Consider the following 20,853-nt stretch of genomic DNA (forward strand, 5'->3'; position numbering starts at 1 on the left):
GCTACTTGGTAGAATAGGCTTTTTTATGGCCTTTAATCTTGTTTTCCTAAGAGCACATAATGTCCTCACACAACAAAGAGAACCAACCCCCCTTCCCCCAAACCCTTACCTCTGAGGGTAACAATGTATAAATTACTAATCCATTTGGAAATGATGGCTTTCAATTATTTAAATTTGGTTTGAGGTCTGAGCTTCCCCAGTAATTTCAACGGTAAACTTTCACAGGCTAAGACACACATACGTGCATAAATTCGGAACGCTGGTGTGTAAAACCTGGACGAGCCTCAAGCCTGGGCCTCCAATTATTCCACAGTATGAGTGTGGGTCTGTGGTGCAACTTTATCTGCATAAACCCAACAAGAAAGACAGGGTCAGAGGGACAAAGAGAGAGAGAGAGAGAGAGAGAGAGATGAGTTGAGAAAGACAGAAAAGGAGAGGGAAAGAGAAACAGAAATAGATGCTTCTGTTAGCTGGCGTTAACCCAATTTCCACCCCATGCAGATCTCCCTTTGCTGGATTCAGGCTGGCTGAGTAGAGGCCTCTGAGCTCAGAGCTGCTTTACTTGGCTCCATCAGGGGAAGAAGGGAACCTGTGATTTCCATTTGGTGTTGTGAATTACCTTTAAGTGTGCCTAATGCTTAAAACCACAGATTCAATAAATCTGTGCCATATTTCCCCTGGATTCAGCAGAAAAACTAATATGACAATTTTTTACCCCCAGCTCTTTTTTAAGGATCAAAGATTTTCTAAGAGAAGGAAAAAAAAATCCTTTCATAGGCCTAGTGAGAAGCCATCATTTTTGTTCTCTTTGACAGTAGTTTCCTCTACTTTCCCACCCCAGAAGGGTAAAGTACAATACTGTCCTGCAAGAATTTCCAGAAACTTTTGCTATTGTCCTCTACTTTGACTCACCCTTGGCTGAGAGGGAAGGCTAGGCTTTTCCCCAGTTTTACATCTAAAGGAGGGAAAGCCCCAGAAAGCCAGGCACTGGGAATCAGTGGGTAAGCTGGGCCAGAGCCAGGTCCCTGAGTCCCAGTACCAGGATGACTTTGGGAGCTGAAACCGCCATGGACCAGAAAAGCATGGGGAATCCCAGAGTGGAGGCTGGAAGCCACATCCCACAGTTCCAAAGCTGGGGCAGGCTAGAGCTGGGCCACATCCATGGGCGCACAAAGTACCTCCACCCTCCCTCCCGCATCCCTGGGTCCCTGAATGGGGAATCTGGATTGTTTGTTTTTTTTGCCGGAGAACACAATGAGAAACTTCTTTGAGATATCATTAGGGGCCCTGTTGCACTGTTGGGTCAACCCGAAAGCCATGAGGACGAAGCAAAGAAACCAATTAGAAAGAGATCTCATTCCTTAAGAGAATATTAACTGTGCTTCTATACAGCTTATGGCCTGCTGATCTGAACTTCAGCTGTCCTAACCTTGGGATAGATGGATGGATTTAGGAACAACGGACAAATAATGCACTTCCATTTTCTTCATTGCCACTCCAAGGCCACAGCTAATCCTTGGAGTCCAAAGGACCAAAAGGGCCACTAGGTATCTTCTCAGACTTACCAATTTTAAATCCTTCTGTAATCCTCTCAGCACCCCGATCTGCACTGGGGGCACTTATTTTGAAGCATTCTTCCCCAAATATGTTTTTTTTTGCCCTTGGGTGTATCATTCATTTAGTGCCTGTACTGTACCAAACACTATGCTAGATACTGAGGCAGAAGGTATGAACCACCATGCTCCCACGGAGCCCACAGCCCTCCTTCTCCCGCAGAAATGAGATCCCTTAGGGCAGGGATCAATCCTATCAATTTCTGTTTCCCCCAGTAGGCCAGGTATAGGGTTATAGACCTATAGTCCTTGCATGTTGATGGGCTGTACGGATTCAAGAAAATTGTCTTCGATCACCTGCAAATGGGAAGCCTTAATTGGGAACATAGTCAACTGAAATGCACTAGAACTGCCCTGTCCAATATGGTAGCCACTAGCCAAGTGTGGCTACTTCAATTTAATTAAAACTAAATTTTAGGGCTTCCCTGGTGGTGCAGTGGTTAAGAATCTGCCTGCCAGTGTAAGGGACATGGGTTCGAGCCCTGGTCCGGGAAGATCCCACATGCCGTGGAGCAACTAAGCCCGTGCGCCACAACTACTGAGCTCTGCGCTCTAGAGCCCGTGAGCCACAACTACTGAGCCCACGTGCCACAACTACTGAAGCCCACGCATCTAGAGCCCGCGCTCTGCAACAAAAGAAACCACTGCAATGAGAAGCCCGCGCACCACAACGAAGAGTAGCCCCTGCTCACTGCAACTAGAGAAAGCCTGCGCACAGCAACAAAGACCCAAAACAGTCAAAAATAAATAAATAAAATAAATTTATAAAAAAAAAAAAAACCTAAGTTTTAAAAATTCAGTTCCTCAGTTGCACTAGACATATTTAATATACAGCATAGGTCACCTATGGACTACACAGATGAAGAACATTTCCATTGTAGAAAGTTCTATTGGACAGCCCTGTTCTAGAATCCTTTCATAATTCAGGTTTTCTTTCAAGCTGCAAGGCACAATTTCCACACGCCATTACTGGGTTGCCTGGACAGCCTTCCCCAACTGAGTTCTCTTGATTCAGCAAGCAAGCTCTTGGAAAACCAGGGCCCACCTCAACATGTCTATTAGGTTGGTATCGTGCAACCTCTACCTCTGTTTAGACCAATGCTCCCCCATCCTTCAAGGTCCAACTCAAGTGCCCTGTCTTTTTTCCTGAACTCTCCCAGCCCTCTTCTTCGAATGGATGTACATGTTTTTATAGAGCATAACCCAAGTTGATTACATGCTGTCTTGTATTACACTCTACGGGGCTGTTCCATAAGGTTAAGCAGACTGTTAACTGCATAAGTGTGCTCAGTGAGGTGGTAAGTAGGGACTGAGATTCAGCCCACCTTCCACTCTCCAGGCTGTATGGCTTGGTGTGTTTGTGTGTCCCCTACCAAAAGTGCCCTTTTCCTAATTTGCATGAGCATGTCATACAGGATGGTGGCAGCCTTGGTTCTCTAACCATCCTGAGGGCAGGAGTCTTGTCTGCCACACAAGATGATGGCTCTGTGAAGGAAGCGACTGGATCTTCTCCTTTCTCACCAGTCACACCCCACTCAAGGCCAGATTCCACAGACATATGGGGCACTCCTGGAACTTACAGTTCTGGTGACTTTTGGTCATGTTCTCTGAGTCCAGTGCATGGTAGAACTCGTAGGCTGAGCGGCCAAGCAGCTCTTCAGGGTGGTAACCAACCAGTTCTGTGATTCTAAATATTTTTTAAAAAGCAAGGGGGAAGAGAAAGACCATATGAATATGAGAAGGGGCTCAAGGACCTGTATGTAGAAGGTAATTCAAATGCACACATTCAGTGAAACACACTCCAAACATCCCGGTCGTACCATTCATCCAAGCGAAAAAAAACAACAACAACAAACACGGTGGTCAACCTGCAACTATGGGTCTACCGAACCTCCACTCTTCCTGCCCTTCCTGGATTGTGTCTGGGGAGGAAGGAAAAGCACCTGTTCAGGGGCTCCCTACCTCCCACCCCCAAATAGACACATGTGCCTTGCTCCAGTGACCACTGGAAGGGGCTCTCATTGCCCCCCACCCACAGTTTTTGCAGACAAGGGAGCAGAGATGCAGAGAGGGTAGACAATTTGCTTGATGTCTACACAAGTGTCCGGGGACAGAGCAAGAACGAAAACGGGAACATCCTGACTATTCCAGCTTATTCTAGTAGAGGGCGATATAAATGAAAAGTGAAAATTATGTGGTCCCAAGTTGGGAAAAGCATGGAGGCGGCCTTTGCGTGTGTGTTAACCACGGATTGAGGAGGGACCCAGGCAGGTAGAGCCCTGTCTGTGCTTAAACCTTCTCCCCTCGGGTCCTGCCTGGTGACCTCAGATACCTCCTAGACATCAGGTTTGCCTTCATGGGTTCTCCTACTTGTTCTTCCTATCTCAAGGAAAGGAGGGAGGGCAGGAGGTGCCGAGAGGAACGGATACAAAATCATAGTCCTAGAAATGTGCCTCTTTGTTACACTCTGATAAATAGGCAGCCCCCATGTAAGGTGTCTGCCTTAGATGGGAAGTGGGCAGAGAAAAAGCAAACGTGGAGAACCATGAAGAATCACTTAACTCTCTGAGGACCCTCTGCTCTGTGCTGGAATCATTAAAATAAACAAAGCCCTGCCCAAGAACCACCAGATTAACTGCTTTCCCACGTCATACCTAAACATTATTTCTCATCATCTTTGTCTCTCACATTTTTCTAACGGGCTCACTGTCTTGTTTACTTAGCTATCATGAGCAAGAAGTGATGCTATATCCTCATCATTACAAGCTCTATTTGGAATACATGACTCCGGGGGCACAGCCCTGTCACCTGTCCACGCTGGAGAGGAACAGTGTGGAGAGGAAAGCAGAAGCCGTGGCTCCTTGGTCTCCTGTCTCTACTCCTCTCTCCGCTCCATACGGGTTTGAACAGGTCAGACAAAATCATCCTAAAATATTATTTCCATTCTGTCACCCCTCTACGTAAGCATCTCCAGCTTACCTAGGACCAACCACATCCAGAGTAAATAACTCCACCTAACTTCTAAGCCCCAGAGTCTTGTCTCCATCTTCCAAGCAGTCTGATTTGCAGCTGATCGGCAGCATGGCGGGTCCCCCCTCCCCGGTAGACCCTCTCCTCGCAGTTCCCACCCCTGGCAAACCCATGCTTGCCGCAGAGCCTTGAGGCCTTCTCTCCTCCGAGCCCTGACAATGACAGGGCCAGCTCGAGGGTCTCGCCTTGTCCCTGGAGCTTTCTCCAGGTTCCCCTTCTCATCGAGTCCTAACAGGCAAACACAATGTCACAAGGAGTTATGTGTTGCTTCTCTCCACATCCTAGGCTGCCAACCCCTGAGCTCAGGGACCACATTATCCTTTGGCCTCCACTACAACGGGTGCTCAGTAAATGCTAGAGTAGCCGACCAATGGACTGATAGTCTTTGGGGGCCTAAGGTACAATCAGAGCCCTGTCTAGCCCAGCACTGCTAAGGAACCTGGGCACTAATGGTCCACTTTTCTTCCTAGAGCATGGTCACCTGTCTCAGTGCGTGATGGTGCACACACACAGCCTTCAGCGCAGCCCTCATGATGTTCAATCCATCCTTTCTCCATTCCGTAAGGTGTGTCTGGTGTTGAAGTGGGCAGAGAAGAGGCAAATTCTCTGCCTAGGTGAGACTTGGGGGTTAAAGCCTTTGTCAAACAACGGGCAACACAACAGAGCTGAGAAGCTTAAATCTCAGTTGATTTAGCCCAGCGGAGATTTCTCCAGTGAGATTCCAGCAGCTCACCTGCACCAGCCAGTTGGTCTCAGACCAGGAGGATCTGTCCCCTCACTTGGCCCGGAGCAGAGAGGTCTCTGAACTCATCAGCAACAGACATGTTCCTCGGCGGCCTACCTCCAGGGCTGGCATTCATGGCACCTTAGCCAAGGTGGAGATTCAGGGAGAACAAGGAGACGGCCGCACAGTGCTGGCCCTTCCTTTCCTACACCCACGTAGCTTTTCTGATGGGTCCCATGCCTTTCAGCCTTAGCCTGGGAATCAGAATTGCACCGGTGGGCTGTGCTGGCAACGGGCTGGCCATTTACAGGCTCACCAATGTGCCAGATAAACTACTTCTTTTTTTTTTTTTGTAACCTTTCTTTTATTTATTTATTTATTTATTTTTATGGCTGTGTTGGGTCTTCGTTTCTGTGTGAGGGCTTTCTCTAGTTGTGGCAAGTGAGGGCCACTCTTCATCGCGGTGCGCGGGCCTCTCATTATCGCGGCCTCTCTTGTTGCGGAGCACAGGCTCCAGACGCGCAGGCTCAGTAATTGTGGCTCACGGGCTTAGTTGCTCCGCGGCATGTGGGATCTTCCCGGACCACGGCTCGAACCCGTGACCCCTGCATTAGCAGGCAGATTCTCAACCACTGCGCCACCAGGGAAGCCCAGATAAACTACTTCTGTTCCTGAACTAGGTCTAGAGTTTCCTAGAGACCCTCAAAAATGAGGCTGTTCTGGGAAAGATCTGACTCTACTCCGTGAAGAGATTACACTTTCTTTCAAGATTAGAATCTTTTCAAATGCTCAAAGTAAATGTTTATTATAATCAGCCTCAAATAAAATATTTCTTAATCTAATTAATGTACCATCCATTCAGAGGCACACAATGGGCATGTTTTGGAAGTGGACAAACAAACCTCGATTTCAGAATTGCCAGCTCTCTTCCCAGTAGCAGCCTTCATTTATCTTGTCAACTAAAATAAATATTTAACGTCTCCTTCTTCATGCCTTTAAACAGACGACTATAAAAACTGGGAAATACACATACCCCAAACACAATTGAAGAACATTCGACTGGTCAGACTTCACAAAACCAGGAAACCCCAACTCAAAGCTAATGGTCGTTGCCCTCGATCTGCAGGCATGCCGACGCCAGCGGGGAGGCTAACGAACCCGGTTTGTTTATAGGGTTGGCCTCCACGGCACACAAGGGCCCTCCCTGCTCATTTCCCGCTGTCCCAGGGAAGCCTCCGGAGCTGGGCTGTGATAACACCATTTCATCTGCTCTCTTCACCAGGGGCAGGGGAACTATTTTTTTTTCTTTCTTTCTTTCTTTCTTTCTAATTAAGGGGCCCTGACTCTCTGGAGAAAAAAAAAAATCAGTTTGGGGTCACCCATAAATTTCAAAAGTCAACTCAGTAGTGCTGTTCTCTTTGTAGAGCGGAAGAAAATATAAAAGGACTTAATTCAGCAGACTTCAGAAATAAGAAGCACAGAGGTCCCTGTTTAATAATAAAGTAGGAAAAGAACCAGATCAAGGATGAGGTGAGGAGAGAAATGTAGACATTGACAGGCAGCCCCAGGAGGCAGAGGCAGAAGGAAGAAAGAAAAAAAGAAACTAGAGAATGGAGAGGAAAAAAAGGTGGTTAAAATCTGAAGTTAGTGTCGCCCCAAGGAAATATGTGGGTCAGACAGCTGGGCCCTGGATTTCAGAGTCAGGTCTGCCTCACAATGTAATATGACAGTTACTGCTCGTCCATTGCTCTTTACCCTTAAAAATGTTGCGAGGCCCTTTTCAACATGGACTACCTGTGGATGAGCGCTAGGAAGAAATGGACTCTCCGGCTGGGCTGCAGTGTCAGTGCCGTGTGGCCTCCTAGGCAGAAGGAATGCAGCGCAGGCCTGAGGCGGCTCCACCACGCGCCCGCCCACGAGGGACGAGGCAGCAAGCTCCCTATTTCACACGCCAAGCCTGGAGTCAAACAAGGTCTGGCTGCAGTTTTTACCCCTGTTCCCTAGGAGTACAGGATTCACTCAGTAAACTAATCGTGGACGGTTAGAGAGCATTTAAACTATTTGAGAGGATAAAAGTTTTAAGTACTTCATAACCACCTATTTGTTTTCCAAAGAATGCATTTGCTAATAAAACCATCCTTCTATTAAGGTCTGCTTTCTTTCCTTCCTGCCTTCTGGCAATGCCCTCTCCTAGGCAACACTTGACTCACCTCATTTTGGTTTCTGTATGTGCTTTTAGCTTTGAAACTGCATTTCCCCAATAATATCCAAACTATTCACTACCACAGATTTCAATGACGTTTGTTTTAATATATTTCTATCCAGATTTTCTTGGCTTTAAACAACAATACTTTTGCCTTGTGTTTTCCTCCAGTAGTACACGGTTAAGTGAATATCTATACAACCAGCTCCATAGTTAATGGATAATGAATTTCCATCCTATCAGTGTTATGTGTTACAGTTGGGGTGAATTTATTCATAGTATACATAGGAGGGTAGCCCTGGCTCAATCCTGGACTGACCCTGAGTGCCACCAAATGCTACAGCTGCCTTTCATTACCTTGAAACCCACAAGCAGGAAGGGGAAATTTGCCTTGAATTGTAGCAGGAGAGAAGCAGATCATGCAGAGGAATAATTTTTGAATTGTGAGATCTATTACACTTTGAAATAAATTCCGAAGAGGATTTGTAGAGCTGCCTCTTCCAAGGAGTATTTCAAGCAGATTAGACAGGATGATATACAAGCACTTCTCATAAATCTGTTCAAACTTTCTTAGGGCTGATTTCAGAACATTGTCGTTTGGAGGAGACACAGATGCACAAGGAGAGCATTTAAAGTTTCTTCTAACTCAGGGATTTAAAGAAACACACTATACCGTCTTACATAAGATAGGTAAAGAAAGACTACTGTGTATGTCTGCAAAAATATTTAGAATACACTAAATATGAAACTAAAAATGACATGTAATATATCAGTCTGAAAGATCACTTTGAATTAAAGATGCCACTTATCCTCTAAAAAAAAGTAAAATAATTTGTTAAATGTATCTCAGTACACAATGAAAGTATATAATCTTTTACTATTAATTTGCCCGAAGTCAGTCTATTTTCTTCTCCGACTTTAATACTGTTGCTTTTCAGGTGTTTTGATGTGTGTGTTTTATAACTCATGACTCTATAATGTTATTGACAGCCTCTTTACAATCCTCAACTATCTCCTCACTTGTATCATCGTCACTACTACCAACTTCTTCGTATAAAAAGAATTCACCGCAGATTTGATCCACAGAATTTGAAATGCAGGCATCTTAACTTATCAAACTGTAACTCCTGATATTATTACATCCTACGCTGCCTTAACCCAATGACAAAACAGGGTTGCCCTCAAATTCTTTATCTGTAAAAATTACAGGACCCTCCTTGTTAATTTGAAAATTTTACTATTATGATAACTTTTCCCCCAGTGATACTTCTCTCATCCACATAATTTGCTTTTATAATTTATTTCTAACATACAGGAAGACTCATAAAACACACAAAATCACAGTGGGATTATATGCATTATAGATTTGCCCCACTCTCCTTGATGGCTTGGCTTCTTTCACAGTTATTCTCTTTCTCCACTAGATGGCGCCTCCACGTGAATTTAAGAACCACCGCATTTTATTTTTTTTTAATTTTAATTTTTTTTTTTTTTTAAATTTTATTTATTTATTTATTTATTTATTTATGGCTGTGTTGGGTCTTCATTTCTGTGCGAGGGCTTTCTCTAGTTGCGGCAAGTGGGGGCCACTCTTCATCGCGGTGCGCGGGCCTCTCATTATCGCAGCCTCTCTTATTGCGGAGCACAGGCTCCAGATGCGCAAGCTCAGTAATTGTGGCTCACGGGCCCAGCTGCTACGCGGCATGTGGGATCCTCCCAGACCAGGGCTCGAACCCGTGTCCCCTGCATTGGCAGGCAGATTCTCAACCACTGCACCACCAGGGAGGCCCTAATTTTAATTTTAATTTATTTTTTGGCTGCATTGGGTCTTCGTTGCTGCGTGCGGGCTTTCTCTAGTTGCGATGAGCGGGGGCTACTCTTTGTTGTGGTGCGTGGGCTTCTCATTGCGGTGGCTTCTCTTGTTGTGAAGCATGGGCTCTAGGCACATGGGCTTCAGTAGTTGCAGCACGCGGGCTCAGTAGTTGCAGAACACGGGCCCTAGAGCGCACGGGCTTCAGTAGTTGCAGCGCACGGACTCAGTAGTTGTGGCTCGCAGGCTCTAGAGCGCAGGCTCAGTAGTTGCGGCGCACGGGCTTGGTTGCTCTGCGGCATGTGGGATCTTCCCGGACCGGGGATCGAACCCGTGTCCCCTGCATTGGTAGGCCGATTCTTAACCACTGCACCACCAGGGAAGTCCCAGAACCACCCCCGTTTTAAAGTTAAACTACTTGAGAACAATTTTTGTCTTCCTTTTGGGGGAATGGTTCATTAAGTTGCTCATGTCTCAAACTCCAAACTCTTGGCGATCAGGAAGCATCTCTTTTCTTCTTTGATATAATTAGTCTCTGGCACGGGGTTAAATATATAGCAGATGCTCAATAAATAACAGTTCATTAATTGGCTGCTCATTTTAGGAGACAGGGTATAACACCTCTATCTGAATCGTAATGGAGACGAGATCATCCATTACACTGATAATCAGGATATTCTTCTTTAAACCTGCTACTCAACTTTACTCCCCCTATCTAGAGCAATTGACTGTATATACACATAAGTGTGACTGACATATAAATTGTTATAGAATTCACTTCTAACAACATTTGCTGTTTCAGATCATTAATACAGGACTTGACATGGTCCTCTGACCCTCTGTTAAGAGGAGCAGGATGAATGCATTTTGAATCATCTGCATTCCTTTATTCAACTTCAGATGTTTCAGAATAAGTTGTTTCAGGTTCAGTTGATTTTGGAAACCTGAGACTTAAACACAAGATTAGAGTACTCTTTTCTATTTTATTTGTCGCTCCCCCCTCCTTTCCTCTCTGTTCTCCCCTTTTTCTCCATGATCCTTCTCTTTTTTTGTTTGTTTATGTCTATGGTCTCAATACATCTAAGAAAAAGTACCAAACAGCCTCAAAAGTGATTTTGTGGGTTCTACTTGCCTTACATTTTCATCAGATTCTTCCTAACTTTCCCATTGGGAAAATAATCCCCTTTATGGGAAATCGCAGCCCCTCATGTGTGCCAGATGTCATTAAATCTAGTGAATTCCCTGATTAAAATGGAATGCCCCCCACCCCACCCTGCTATGATATGTAAGTGTGGGTTTTTGAAGCATTGATCTTGGAAGAGGTGTGTGTGTGTGTGTGTGTGTGTGTGTGTGTGAGAGAGAGAGAGTATGAATATGTGTATATCCTTCCCCATCCCAATACAAAAAGTGTAAACAAGACAAGCTACCAAAACCAAAAAATCCTAGTCTTCATCAAGGCAATTGAGAAATAACACATAGGTATTAAGGACTTAAAACAGTCACTTTATAAACTGTCTAAGCCATGTCTGTGCCCTTGTTAACTAATCTGCTAATCCGTTAAACACAACTTCTGTGTGGCACAGCATTCTGTGTCTTTAGATGCCTCTGCATCCATCTTTCCAGCACCTCTGAATTCAGAGTTTGGGCCATGTAATTAGGTTTCTTGAAAGGCAAGATTCTGCTAAAAGTGCAATGTGTCTAGCAAACCTTATAAAGCAATATCACCCTCCACACTCTGAGTCACAAAGCCCTAAATCACAGGTTCCGTCAAGCCAGGATCGACTCTGCCTACCAGCCCTGAACCAAACTAAGAAGTCAGTGCAGGGCCCCTCCCCTTTCTGGGAAGAGGGTCTTCTCCACTCTTAGGCACCCAATTGCTCATGTTATTGTCCCCTCTTCCTTTTACCCAAAGGTTAGATGCTTTCAAGAAACGACCTGAAATTCATTCAAAACAAGATAATGAATGAGGGATAACTTCAAATTACCCTTTCCAGAGGATTTTTTTCCCTTCACATTAACAAGGATCAAAGTCTTAAGTTTAAAAAAAAAAAATCCTTCTTTTCTGTTATCTAGGGATGAGGAGTGATTTTCTAGGACAGTAGGGTTTTCCCAGCGCTTCTGGGGTCACATTAGGGCTGTGCTTCACACGCAGCTTTCACTGCCTGCACTGCTCCAGCCGCTCCAAGGTTAAGGCATGCGGAGCACCGCACCGCCCCGCCCCACCCCACCTCGAAGCTGGAGACACGCGGGCTACGCGGCAGAATTTCTCTTGTCTCAGAAGATTACGGAGAGGGGTGCACATTACAAAACTGTATCTTCGGGCTTCCCTGGTGGCACAGTGGTTGAGAATCTGCCTGCCAAAGCAGGGGACACGGGTTCGAGCCCTGGTCTGGGAAGATCCCACATGCCGCAGAGCAACTAGGTCCATGAGCCACAACTACTGAGCCTGTGCGTCTGGAGCCTGTGCTCCGCAACAAGAGAGGCCGTGACAGTGAAAGGCCCGCGCACCGCGATGAAGAGTGGCCCCCGCTTGCCACAACTAGAGAAAGCCCTCGCACAGAAACAAAGACCCAACACAGCCAAAAAAATTAATTAATTAATAATTAAAACAAAAACAAAACTGTATCTTCTGCCCAGGATGGTTCTTGGAATACAAAGACTACCTCTGAGAAATAACCTTACACACAGCATGGATTTCTCAGGTGCCTGCCTTTGGAATAATCTCTCTCTCTAATTATCCTTGTATCACAAAAATGACAATCTGAACAGCCATGATAAACGCTGACTGTGTCAAAGTTTCAGGACACAAGTCTTGACACGTGACATTTTCTCCCTATGAGGTTAGAGCGCTTCTTTCTACATCTGGAACTACGCACTACCTCCGAGAGCCTTGAATCCAGCACTCTGGGGACAGGAGTGACTCAAGGACACTTTTACAAAAGTTCTTAAACCTGGAGTGGCACCAGCCAACACCAGGTCAGTCTAGAATCAGGGGAGAGAAACTCAGCTGAGCCTGGAAAGTAGGGCCGCACCCATGAAGAAATCCAGACACCCATGGGACATCCAGCAGAAGAGGGAAAGGTGGGCAGGCCTGGGGGGCGCTGAGCAGGAGCTCTCTCCTGGGGTCTTTGGCTTCCTGCTGGCTGGGAAGGTGAGGCAGTTTCCTGCTGATGGGTCTCTCCTTCTCCCAGGCCCCCAGCCTCTACATGCCTCCAGAAGTGGTCTTGGCCCCTTGAGTTTAGTGGGGAGACTAGCTTTGGGGGAGGACAAAAACAGGGAGCAAGACATCAGCAGGAACAAAAAGCCTCCCATCAGTTACGGGGTTTGTGGTTTTCAAAGCGCTTCCATAGCCATCATCTCATCGTACACTGATCCTGTGAAACAGGTGCAGACAGTATTCTCATCTGCATTATAGAGAAGGGGAAGCTGAGATCTCAGGGTTTCTGGAGAAACCCTAGAAGGTGAGAGGGGAGAGGTTGGAGCAGCAAAGAGCTGCCACAAAAACTATAACTCTGGACAAACGTGGTGACTCTGGACACTGCTGAAATTGGGGTCAGGTGGCAAGATCCCTGAAGGCTACCTCTGGTCATGCACTCGTCAGCAGGCTGCAGTGGCAGCTCCTGGAGCCAGGCCTGCCCGGCCCAGCCACTGCTCCTGGCCTGTCCTTCCCTCCCTGATGGCAGCCACTGCCCACGGCATCTATCCTTCCCTGTCTTCCTCCTTCCACCTCCCGATCCGCCCATGTTCCCGATGCCCAGGCACAGAGGGGAGGGCAGAGGACAGGCAGGGGGGAGTCAGAACCATCCCTCCCGCCCCTTCCACAGCAACCCAAGCCTCTTCCCCACCTGTTTCGAGCCTCTCCTCAAGCTGAAACTAGAGGGACATGGATTACATGTGCAGCCTTAGGTGCTCTTTCAACTACTCTAATGAAGAAGCAATTTAGGGTGAGGACCACAGCTAACACCGAACACTTCCTGTTGGATTGGAACTTAGGCTGTCTCACTGAATCAAGGCTCTTAACCACTACGTTCTCTCCTGAGAGGATCTCCAGTTAGGCCTGGCTTTGGGGGTTAGGGTCTGGCTGCGTTCCCTTCCTTGAAAAGCCTTCCAAAGTAGACTGGACAGTGGCTGGAATGGAGGTGACACAGGAGGAGCAAAGGCCGAGGAAAGAGCTCATTCACTGAAAAGAACACTCAGGAGCCACGCGGCCGTAGGGCAGCTTCCAGGCCAGAAACCAAAGCTCCCAGCTGGCCTCTGAATTGGGGGTGCTAATGGAGATCTCTAGACCCTCATCTCCTGGGGAGGGAGAGTGGCCTGGAGATTTCCTAGGAGCCTGACACATATGTGGAGGAATATGTACACACCACCGCGATCCACCACGACAGCAGCGGCACCCCAGATCAGCTCTGCTGTGACAACAGGGGACAGCCCAATATGGTATGAGGAACCCCTTGGTGGCACTGATGGGATGAAACAGTGACCTGCACCCAGCAATATAACATTAATGCCGCAGACCCACACCCCGACCACAGGCGCACACACACGCACACACTCATACGCGCACACCCCGCGAGGCCCACCTGTCGTCACAGTAGGTGAACTTCATGTCCATGCTGTGGCGGCTCAGGAAGGTCTTGCTGTCCAGGGGGATGTCCATGTGGGACGGGTGCTGGATGGGCTCACACATGATGATGAGGCAGGACAGCAGCGGCTCCTTGCAGCCGCAGAGACTGCTGTGAGGGGGGCAGTTGTTGTAGACCTTCACCTGGCCCGTGCAGTGCAGGACCTGGAGACCAGCCGCGGAGGGTCAGACGTGGAACCGAGAGCCAGGGGCGGGGCAGGGGGGAGGGGCGCACTCGGGACTCCAACCCAGGCCTGACGTCCTACCTTCCAGGTGGCCGACTTGAGGTTGACGGTGCGGCCTCTGTTGGTGACTGTGCACTTCATCCTCATGAAGAAGTCCCGCTCTGTGGACATGTCTTTGCTTTTCTTCCCAAAACCAGAGCCTGGATAGGGAAGGGTAGGGGAGCCAGCTGAAGTTTCGTGTTTGTATTCAGAGGGGGGGCAGTTTTTCAGGGCAACACGTGTGTGTGTGTGTGTGTTCCCCAAGGAGCGGCTCTCTGAGCACACGCAGCCTGCCCTGAATGCTCCGTGCCACCCTGGCTGTGGACCAAGGCTCGCTCATCTCCAGCCTGTCTCCCACTGCTGAAGGGTCGGGGCTGTTCCAGTGTGTTGTCTCCCACTGCACCTCGCACTCCAGAGCGGCCAGGTGATGAGTGACCATCGGCCATGATCTCAGCAAACCTCTCCCGGGGCGGGCCCAGGTTCCGTAGACGGAATTCCAAGGGACAGTCTGGGCGAGACCACAGTTACTCCAAGGGGATAAGCCTCTCGGGTTGGAAATGTCCCTTAGACACCCCTGTCTTTTCTTCAGTCCTGCCCCTCCAGTGCCCTAGTTTCAACCTGTAATGGCTGCATTCAGGATCCTGCACCATTTGCTTTCTCCCTAAAGTGACACAGGTCAAGGCTCAAGAGAGACTGCTGGTCCAAATCCCCTGTGGTGAGCAAGTTCACCTTGAGGATTAACTCAACACAGATCATATCCTTTCTCAGCCAGAATTAAATAAATCACCAAGACAAACAAGATTGCTTCCTTCCTTATAGTCTCCAAATAGCCTGGCCATTCAGAACCTCTCCCACTTTTTGTTTAAAAAAAATAAAAAGTGATGAATGCAGTAAGTGCCAGCTGACCCTCCTGTCCATGTCTAAATTCTGCCATCCTGGACCTTCCAAGGTACACTCCTGCCCCCTGCCCAGCATCTCAGAACAACCCAGAGCCTTGTTTCAAATAATCACACCCCTCCCTCTGGCATGGCCACCAGCTTCTGCACCTGAACCCCCAGGGGGCTGTGACTTATTTGGGTGACACAGCCCCAAATCACTGTGTGTTGAATGAATTGTGGCACCTTTGAATTTATCTTAAACATCCCTACGAGAGCCCATTAAGTAATAGACCAGATGGTGAATTTTTTTTTTTTTAAAGAGAGAATATTCCTCCATCATGATTATAAAACCATCTCTCCCATACGCAATTACATTTCTTCCTACAATTCTAATTCCCACAAGTGGGGTGTGCACATCATGAGACATTCCTGTATCTTGGGGCCTGGACACAGCACCAGCACCAGCTCAGGTGCTGAGAAGTGGGCTGGAGGGACTCATTTGTGGCTGTGACATGGGTTAGGGCCGTGGCCTCCAGACCTGTTAACTTTTGAGTTTTCCCCATTCTGCCATTTGGTTAATCTTTCTAAACACAGCTCCAACCAGATTACTCCACCTCTGCCCCAAAACTTCCACCAGCTCCCCTCTGTCTACAAGGAAGAGGATCAAGGCCCAATTCCTGGCCTTCAAAGCCTTCCACAACCAGCCTTATCTTTCTCTGGGTGCTCGCACTAACCCTGTGCTTACAGATCATTCAGGTCAGCACCTTCAAAGGCTTTGCTGATTCACTGATTTGGATCCCAAGTCCTCAACACAGAGACCAAGAGATCTAAAGTTCTACTCGGATCAACAGAGTAGAGTCCTGCTGAATCATGGCACTTGGGAGCTGGAAGGTCCTAGACTTTGCCTGGTCCAATACTGTCACTTTGAAAAGAAAGACTCCCAGGAACAGAGCAATGAACTGACTCGGTTCAGGTCACATGATCAGATTGAGACTAGGGTCAGAGGTTGAACTAAGACTGAGAACCCAAGGGTCCAAGGGTTTCCAGAGTAGAGAAGAAATAAAGAGACTTTTTGGTTTTCTCGGTCTTCTAGCACCTGTTTTAGAAAGGGATTCAGAAGCTCTGGCAGCCCCTTCCTCACAGAACCAAACAAGAGTTTCTCAGCGGCACAGAGAAGACAGTGAACAGCCCAGAGTGCACCCCAGCCTGTGTACGCCCGGAGCCAGGTGGCCTTCGGGAGGGAGAGCAGAGGCGCTGGGCAGGGAGGCCGTGGTGGGGTGGGTGGAGGTGGTGGTAATCCTGCGCTTTGCAGGCTCGGTCTTTAACAAGGGTAGAAGTGGGCCAACGAAGTGTCTGCTTTTGCAGCATGTGCGGTAATAAGAGCAAAACCTTGCAGGCTTGATACCACTGCCTCTGTCATTCAGGTTGGACAAGCACACACTCCATGGCAGTGACAGGTGAGAGATAGAAAAGGGGATGTCTAGACTCGGGCACAATCTGCCCAGGGCAGAGATCGACTCTCAGGTTCAGGAGGGACCTTGAAAGTCATTAAGTCCCCATCTTCTCAAAGCTTCAGTCCACTTGACAATATGCCCACCTGTGCTTTTGCTTGACTGTCCCCAGTTACAAGAGATGAAGCAGCAAGCTCTGATTGTCACTGCAAAGTGCTTTCTGCTTGTATAGGCCCTTCAATCCACTGGCATCTGCTGGAGGCCCCACAGGGAGGGTGCAATGCACGAGACCTTATAAATCTCTTCTCCATCAAAAACTACCTGTCCCATTTCTTATCACCAGGAGGCCAGATTCCTTCCTTGGCTCCCAGGGTAGCTAGTCTCTAAAGGTGGTCCAGATGAGCCACATCTCCTAGTATTCAGGGCCTCCTGTAGTTCCCTCCCACAGTGAATGGGGCTGGCCTGTAACTCACTCTAACAGCAGGATGGGGCAGAGTGGTGCTGTACCAGTTCCAGGACTAAGCCTTCAGAGAGCCTGGCAGCTTCTACTTTTGCACTTTGGGGGAGCCCTGAGCTGCCGTGTAAGAAGTCTGGCTACCCTGGAGACCCCACGTGGAGAGGGAGAGGCTCCGATACCTCACGGAGTGAGAGGGAGGTCCAGCCGTGCCGGCATCCCAGCCGAGCCCCAGCCTCCAGCTACCGGCCACAGGGTCCCAGAGGTGTGGGTGAGCCCTCTGGTCATCCCACCAAGTCCAGCCTCCTGACACCACACGGAGCAAAAGAACCACCCACAGAACCCGCAGACTCATGAGAGCTAATAAAAGTACTGTTTAAGCCACTATGTTTGGGGCAGTCTGTTACACAACTGTCTTAGGGACAACCACAACAGTTCCCATGAACATTTTGGCACAGATGAGCTGATTGGTTTGGGTGGTGTCATTTGGCAGAGATGCTGGATGCTCAGGTGATGAAACCTTCTGGAGACAGTGTCCTAACCTGAAGGAGTGCCCTAGGAGTGTGACATCAGGCCCTAGGAAGAGCCAGCAAGAGATCCTTCTGAGTACTAGGTCCTTCCAGGGCCCTCGATCTCATCTCCTAGGCTCTGCTGGGTTTTTTATGGATGTCAGTTTTTTCTGGATCATGATGGCCATGTTCCAACCATCCTACATTTGTAGACAAAGGTAAGGCAGATCCCCTCCCAGGTGGTGTGAAAAGGAAAGAAACGCAATGAAGAATACGTTACCATTTTTGAGACTCAGGTTCTCACGGATCTCCTCATGGTCACAGGGATGAGTGAAGTCAAAGATACTGTGTCCTGTTAGCTCCACCTGTTTCAAAAACAAGGTTGGGCTTCATTATTTCTAACACTGAAGAAGAGGTCTCCAAGAGGAAGCTGGGCCCCCTTTCATATTTGGAGAGAGGGAGGAGGCTAAATCAGGTCTTCTCATATTCCACTCCACAGGTCCACAGACACACCGGTGTAACAGAGTTCATGACGATGTGATTCACAAGGGTGGGTCTGTTAATCCAGTCGGCAGAGCCGTCCACCAGGGTGGCCATCAGCAATGCTAAGCCCAATGCCAGGGGTTCTCAGTGTGTTCCTGAGGTTTGAGGCTTGAAATCAGAGAGAAGCAGGGTGGGCACATGCAAGGAGAGGTCAGGAGGGATGTGATCAGAACCTTCCACTAATTTCTACCCCCAAGTGGAAACGTTTTCCCTTTCTGAAAGAGCCAGAGGAGGGTGTCACCTGTGTGAGTCCCATGAACTTGCTGATGTTTTCCGACAGAAAGATCATGTCGCCATCTTGGGTCACGACGGCAATGAAGCCCTCCAAGGCTTTCAGGTACAAGTTGTCCATCTGCTGGTCAGCCTCAGCTTCAGGCTCATTTTCAGAGCAAACTGGAAAGAGACAGGGGTTGGACGGCTTGCATCAATGTGCTAAAGCAGATGTGACTGGCATGGACGGATGTCTGCCAGGGATGGCTCAAAGGCATTACGTGGATTTTTCTGGAAACGCACACTGCCAACCATCTAAGTGTCCACCACAGGCTCAAGCGGCAGGCATTTGATGAACACCACTGCACAGAGGACACCCTGACAGGAGCTTTGCGGGCAGTACGGTTGTTGTGGCCACATACGTGTGGTACCAGTGGCAGTGGCAGCAGTAGTGGTCACAGATGCAAAGGCAGTTACAGGAGTAGTCAGAACAATAATTTTCCCTAATGGATGTTGAACAGTGACAGCATATCAGGTACTGCACTGAGCATGCTATATAATCTTCAAGACACCCGTGGGGTAAGTACTATTTTTTTGTCTCATCTTACAGATGAGGACTGGAGAGGTTAAGTCATTTGCCCAAGGTTATAAAGGTTGTAGCTCGTGGACTCAGGCAGCTGAATCCAGAAGCCACACTCATAACCATTCATAGGCTTTGGACTATTCCTCCTATTAGGCTATTATGACTCTGAATAAGTAACAGCCTCTTTGAATATTAGTTTCCTCATCAGCTAAATAGAGATAATAATTCCCATCTCTGAGTTGTAAGGATTAAATACATATGTAAAATGCCTAAAACGTACCAACTATCATGAATTCTCTCTCCCTTCTGCCCCTCTATGACACTGTCACTGCCTTCAGATTGCTCAAAACCTGGACGGGGGCTGCGTGGCACACAGAGACACAAATCTAAGTAAAAAATTCAGGTTGACAGAACTGGGCACCCAAGAGGCATATAGACAGTAAGTGCTGAAGGGTTCATAGGAAGAGGGGGTCGCTCTGGGGTGGTCAGAGACAAATGTTTAAAGAAGGGCATTTGAAGACACTCATGAAAAACAGGGCTCTCACTCTGTTAAATGAAAGAAGGGCTTTCTGGGCCTAGGGGGTTGGGCCGACACTGGAAAGCATGGAGGTGGCAGAGCCCGGAGAAAGCTCCCTCCAGGGACGGAGAACAGGTCCACCTGCCTGAAGAGGAGGGTCCATTTCCCAGACTTATCGACTGGCCTCATGAGGTGTGTCCAGTGGCCTGGAGCAGTGGCATCTCAGACCACTGCTTTGGGGAGATTCATCTGGCAATGGCGTGCAAGGCGGTTTGGAGTGAGGACCAGAGGCGTGAAGCCACATGAGGAGGCTGCTGTGCTAGTGGCAGGCTGCAGAGGTGGTTGCCAGGGGCAACCTGGGAAGGCATCCACTCCCCAGCCAACCACTTTGAGGAGCCCTGGCCTATGAAGTATACCTCTGCTGTTTGCAAAAGGTAGACTCAGCTCTTGTCCCAACAAATAAAGCTCTCAGGCCCCAGACCCTTGGCTGTTATGGCTCAGACCACAGACTTTATTTCAGCCCTGCTTCTCCTAGCTCATTATTTAACTCCAAATATACATTTACTTATAAAAATTTGTATTCATCCAGTACAAACATCAAGCCAAGTATGCCTCCCTTAATTTACAGAACAAGAGGATTAGAGAATAATGTGTCACCTATAAAAGTTAACATTCACTTAACTAAAAAAGGAGTCTTTCAAATTGAGACTGTTCTAGGGAATGTAAAATGCAATGCATTTATGGGCTACTTGGCAAGGGACACATGGATGCTGTGAAATGAGGTTCAAGGGCCTTTCTGCAAGGGCACTGGATTTATTTGGTTCTCTTTTCTGTTTCCCCTTGAGCTCCTAAATTTAAGCTCTGGGCCATATGCTGTTATTCCTCAAGAAGAACAAATCCAAACTAGGAGATGTTCCTACCAAGGGGCCTCAGTGGCACCACTGTGGACCATCCACCTTCAGGACACAGGATCAGTGAATGTGCCGAGGTCACTGATGCTGCCCAGGGACAGGCCAGCCTTTAGAGCCAAGAGTTGGGCTGTACAGAGTAGTAGCCTAGTGACTTCCCTCTGTTTTGCTAAAATGGTAGAATGAAATGAGGGACATTCTTTCCTCTTCATAACCTGATTCAGGTGGCTAGCCTATGGGAGGGGAGACAGTCTGGGAATGGCCTTTTTACCACACACATACCCACACTTGATCCCTGCTTTGGGTGCCTGCCAATTAACTGGTTAGCTGAACTGATGATAGTGAACCAAAGTTCCAGGTGTGGGTGGTGCCTCGGCCAATGTTCGCGCTCTGGGTTAACACCTATATTTAAACAAGGGCTTCAGGAGAGACCATGACTTGACTCAGTGCTTTCAAATTGGAGCGTGCACCAGAACCACCAAGAAAACTTGCTAAAACAAGGATGTCCAAGCCCAGTGCAAAGTAAGACTGTGGGGCCTCTTGTTGAAACATTAAACCATACCAGGGCCCTTCTG

General features: G+C 48.0%; 1 protein-coding gene across 1 annotated transcript in view; it reads right to left on the reverse strand.

Annotated features, from left to right (window-relative positions):
* Positions 1 to 20,853, reverse strand: part of EPAS1 (endothelial PAS domain protein 1) — a 56,688-nt gene that overhangs the window by 13,697 nt on the left and 22,138 nt on the right. The window contains 5 exon segments of the mRNA XM_036872950.1: positions 3,194 to 3,300; positions 13,961 to 14,166; positions 14,268 to 14,386; positions 17,798 to 17,882; positions 18,302 to 18,453. Of these exon segments, the coding sequence (XP_036728845.1) occupies positions 3,194 to 3,300; positions 13,961 to 14,166; positions 14,268 to 14,386; positions 17,798 to 17,882; positions 18,302 to 18,453 (669 nt within the window).

Source organism: Balaenoptera musculus, chromosome 13 (genome assembly GCF_009873245.2).
Source record: "Balaenoptera musculus isolate JJ_BM4_2016_0621 chromosome 13, mBalMus1.pri.v3, whole genome shotgun sequence".
In the NCBI taxonomy this organism is placed as follows: domain Eukaryota; kingdom Metazoa; phylum Chordata; class Mammalia; order Artiodactyla; family Balaenopteridae; genus Balaenoptera; species Balaenoptera musculus.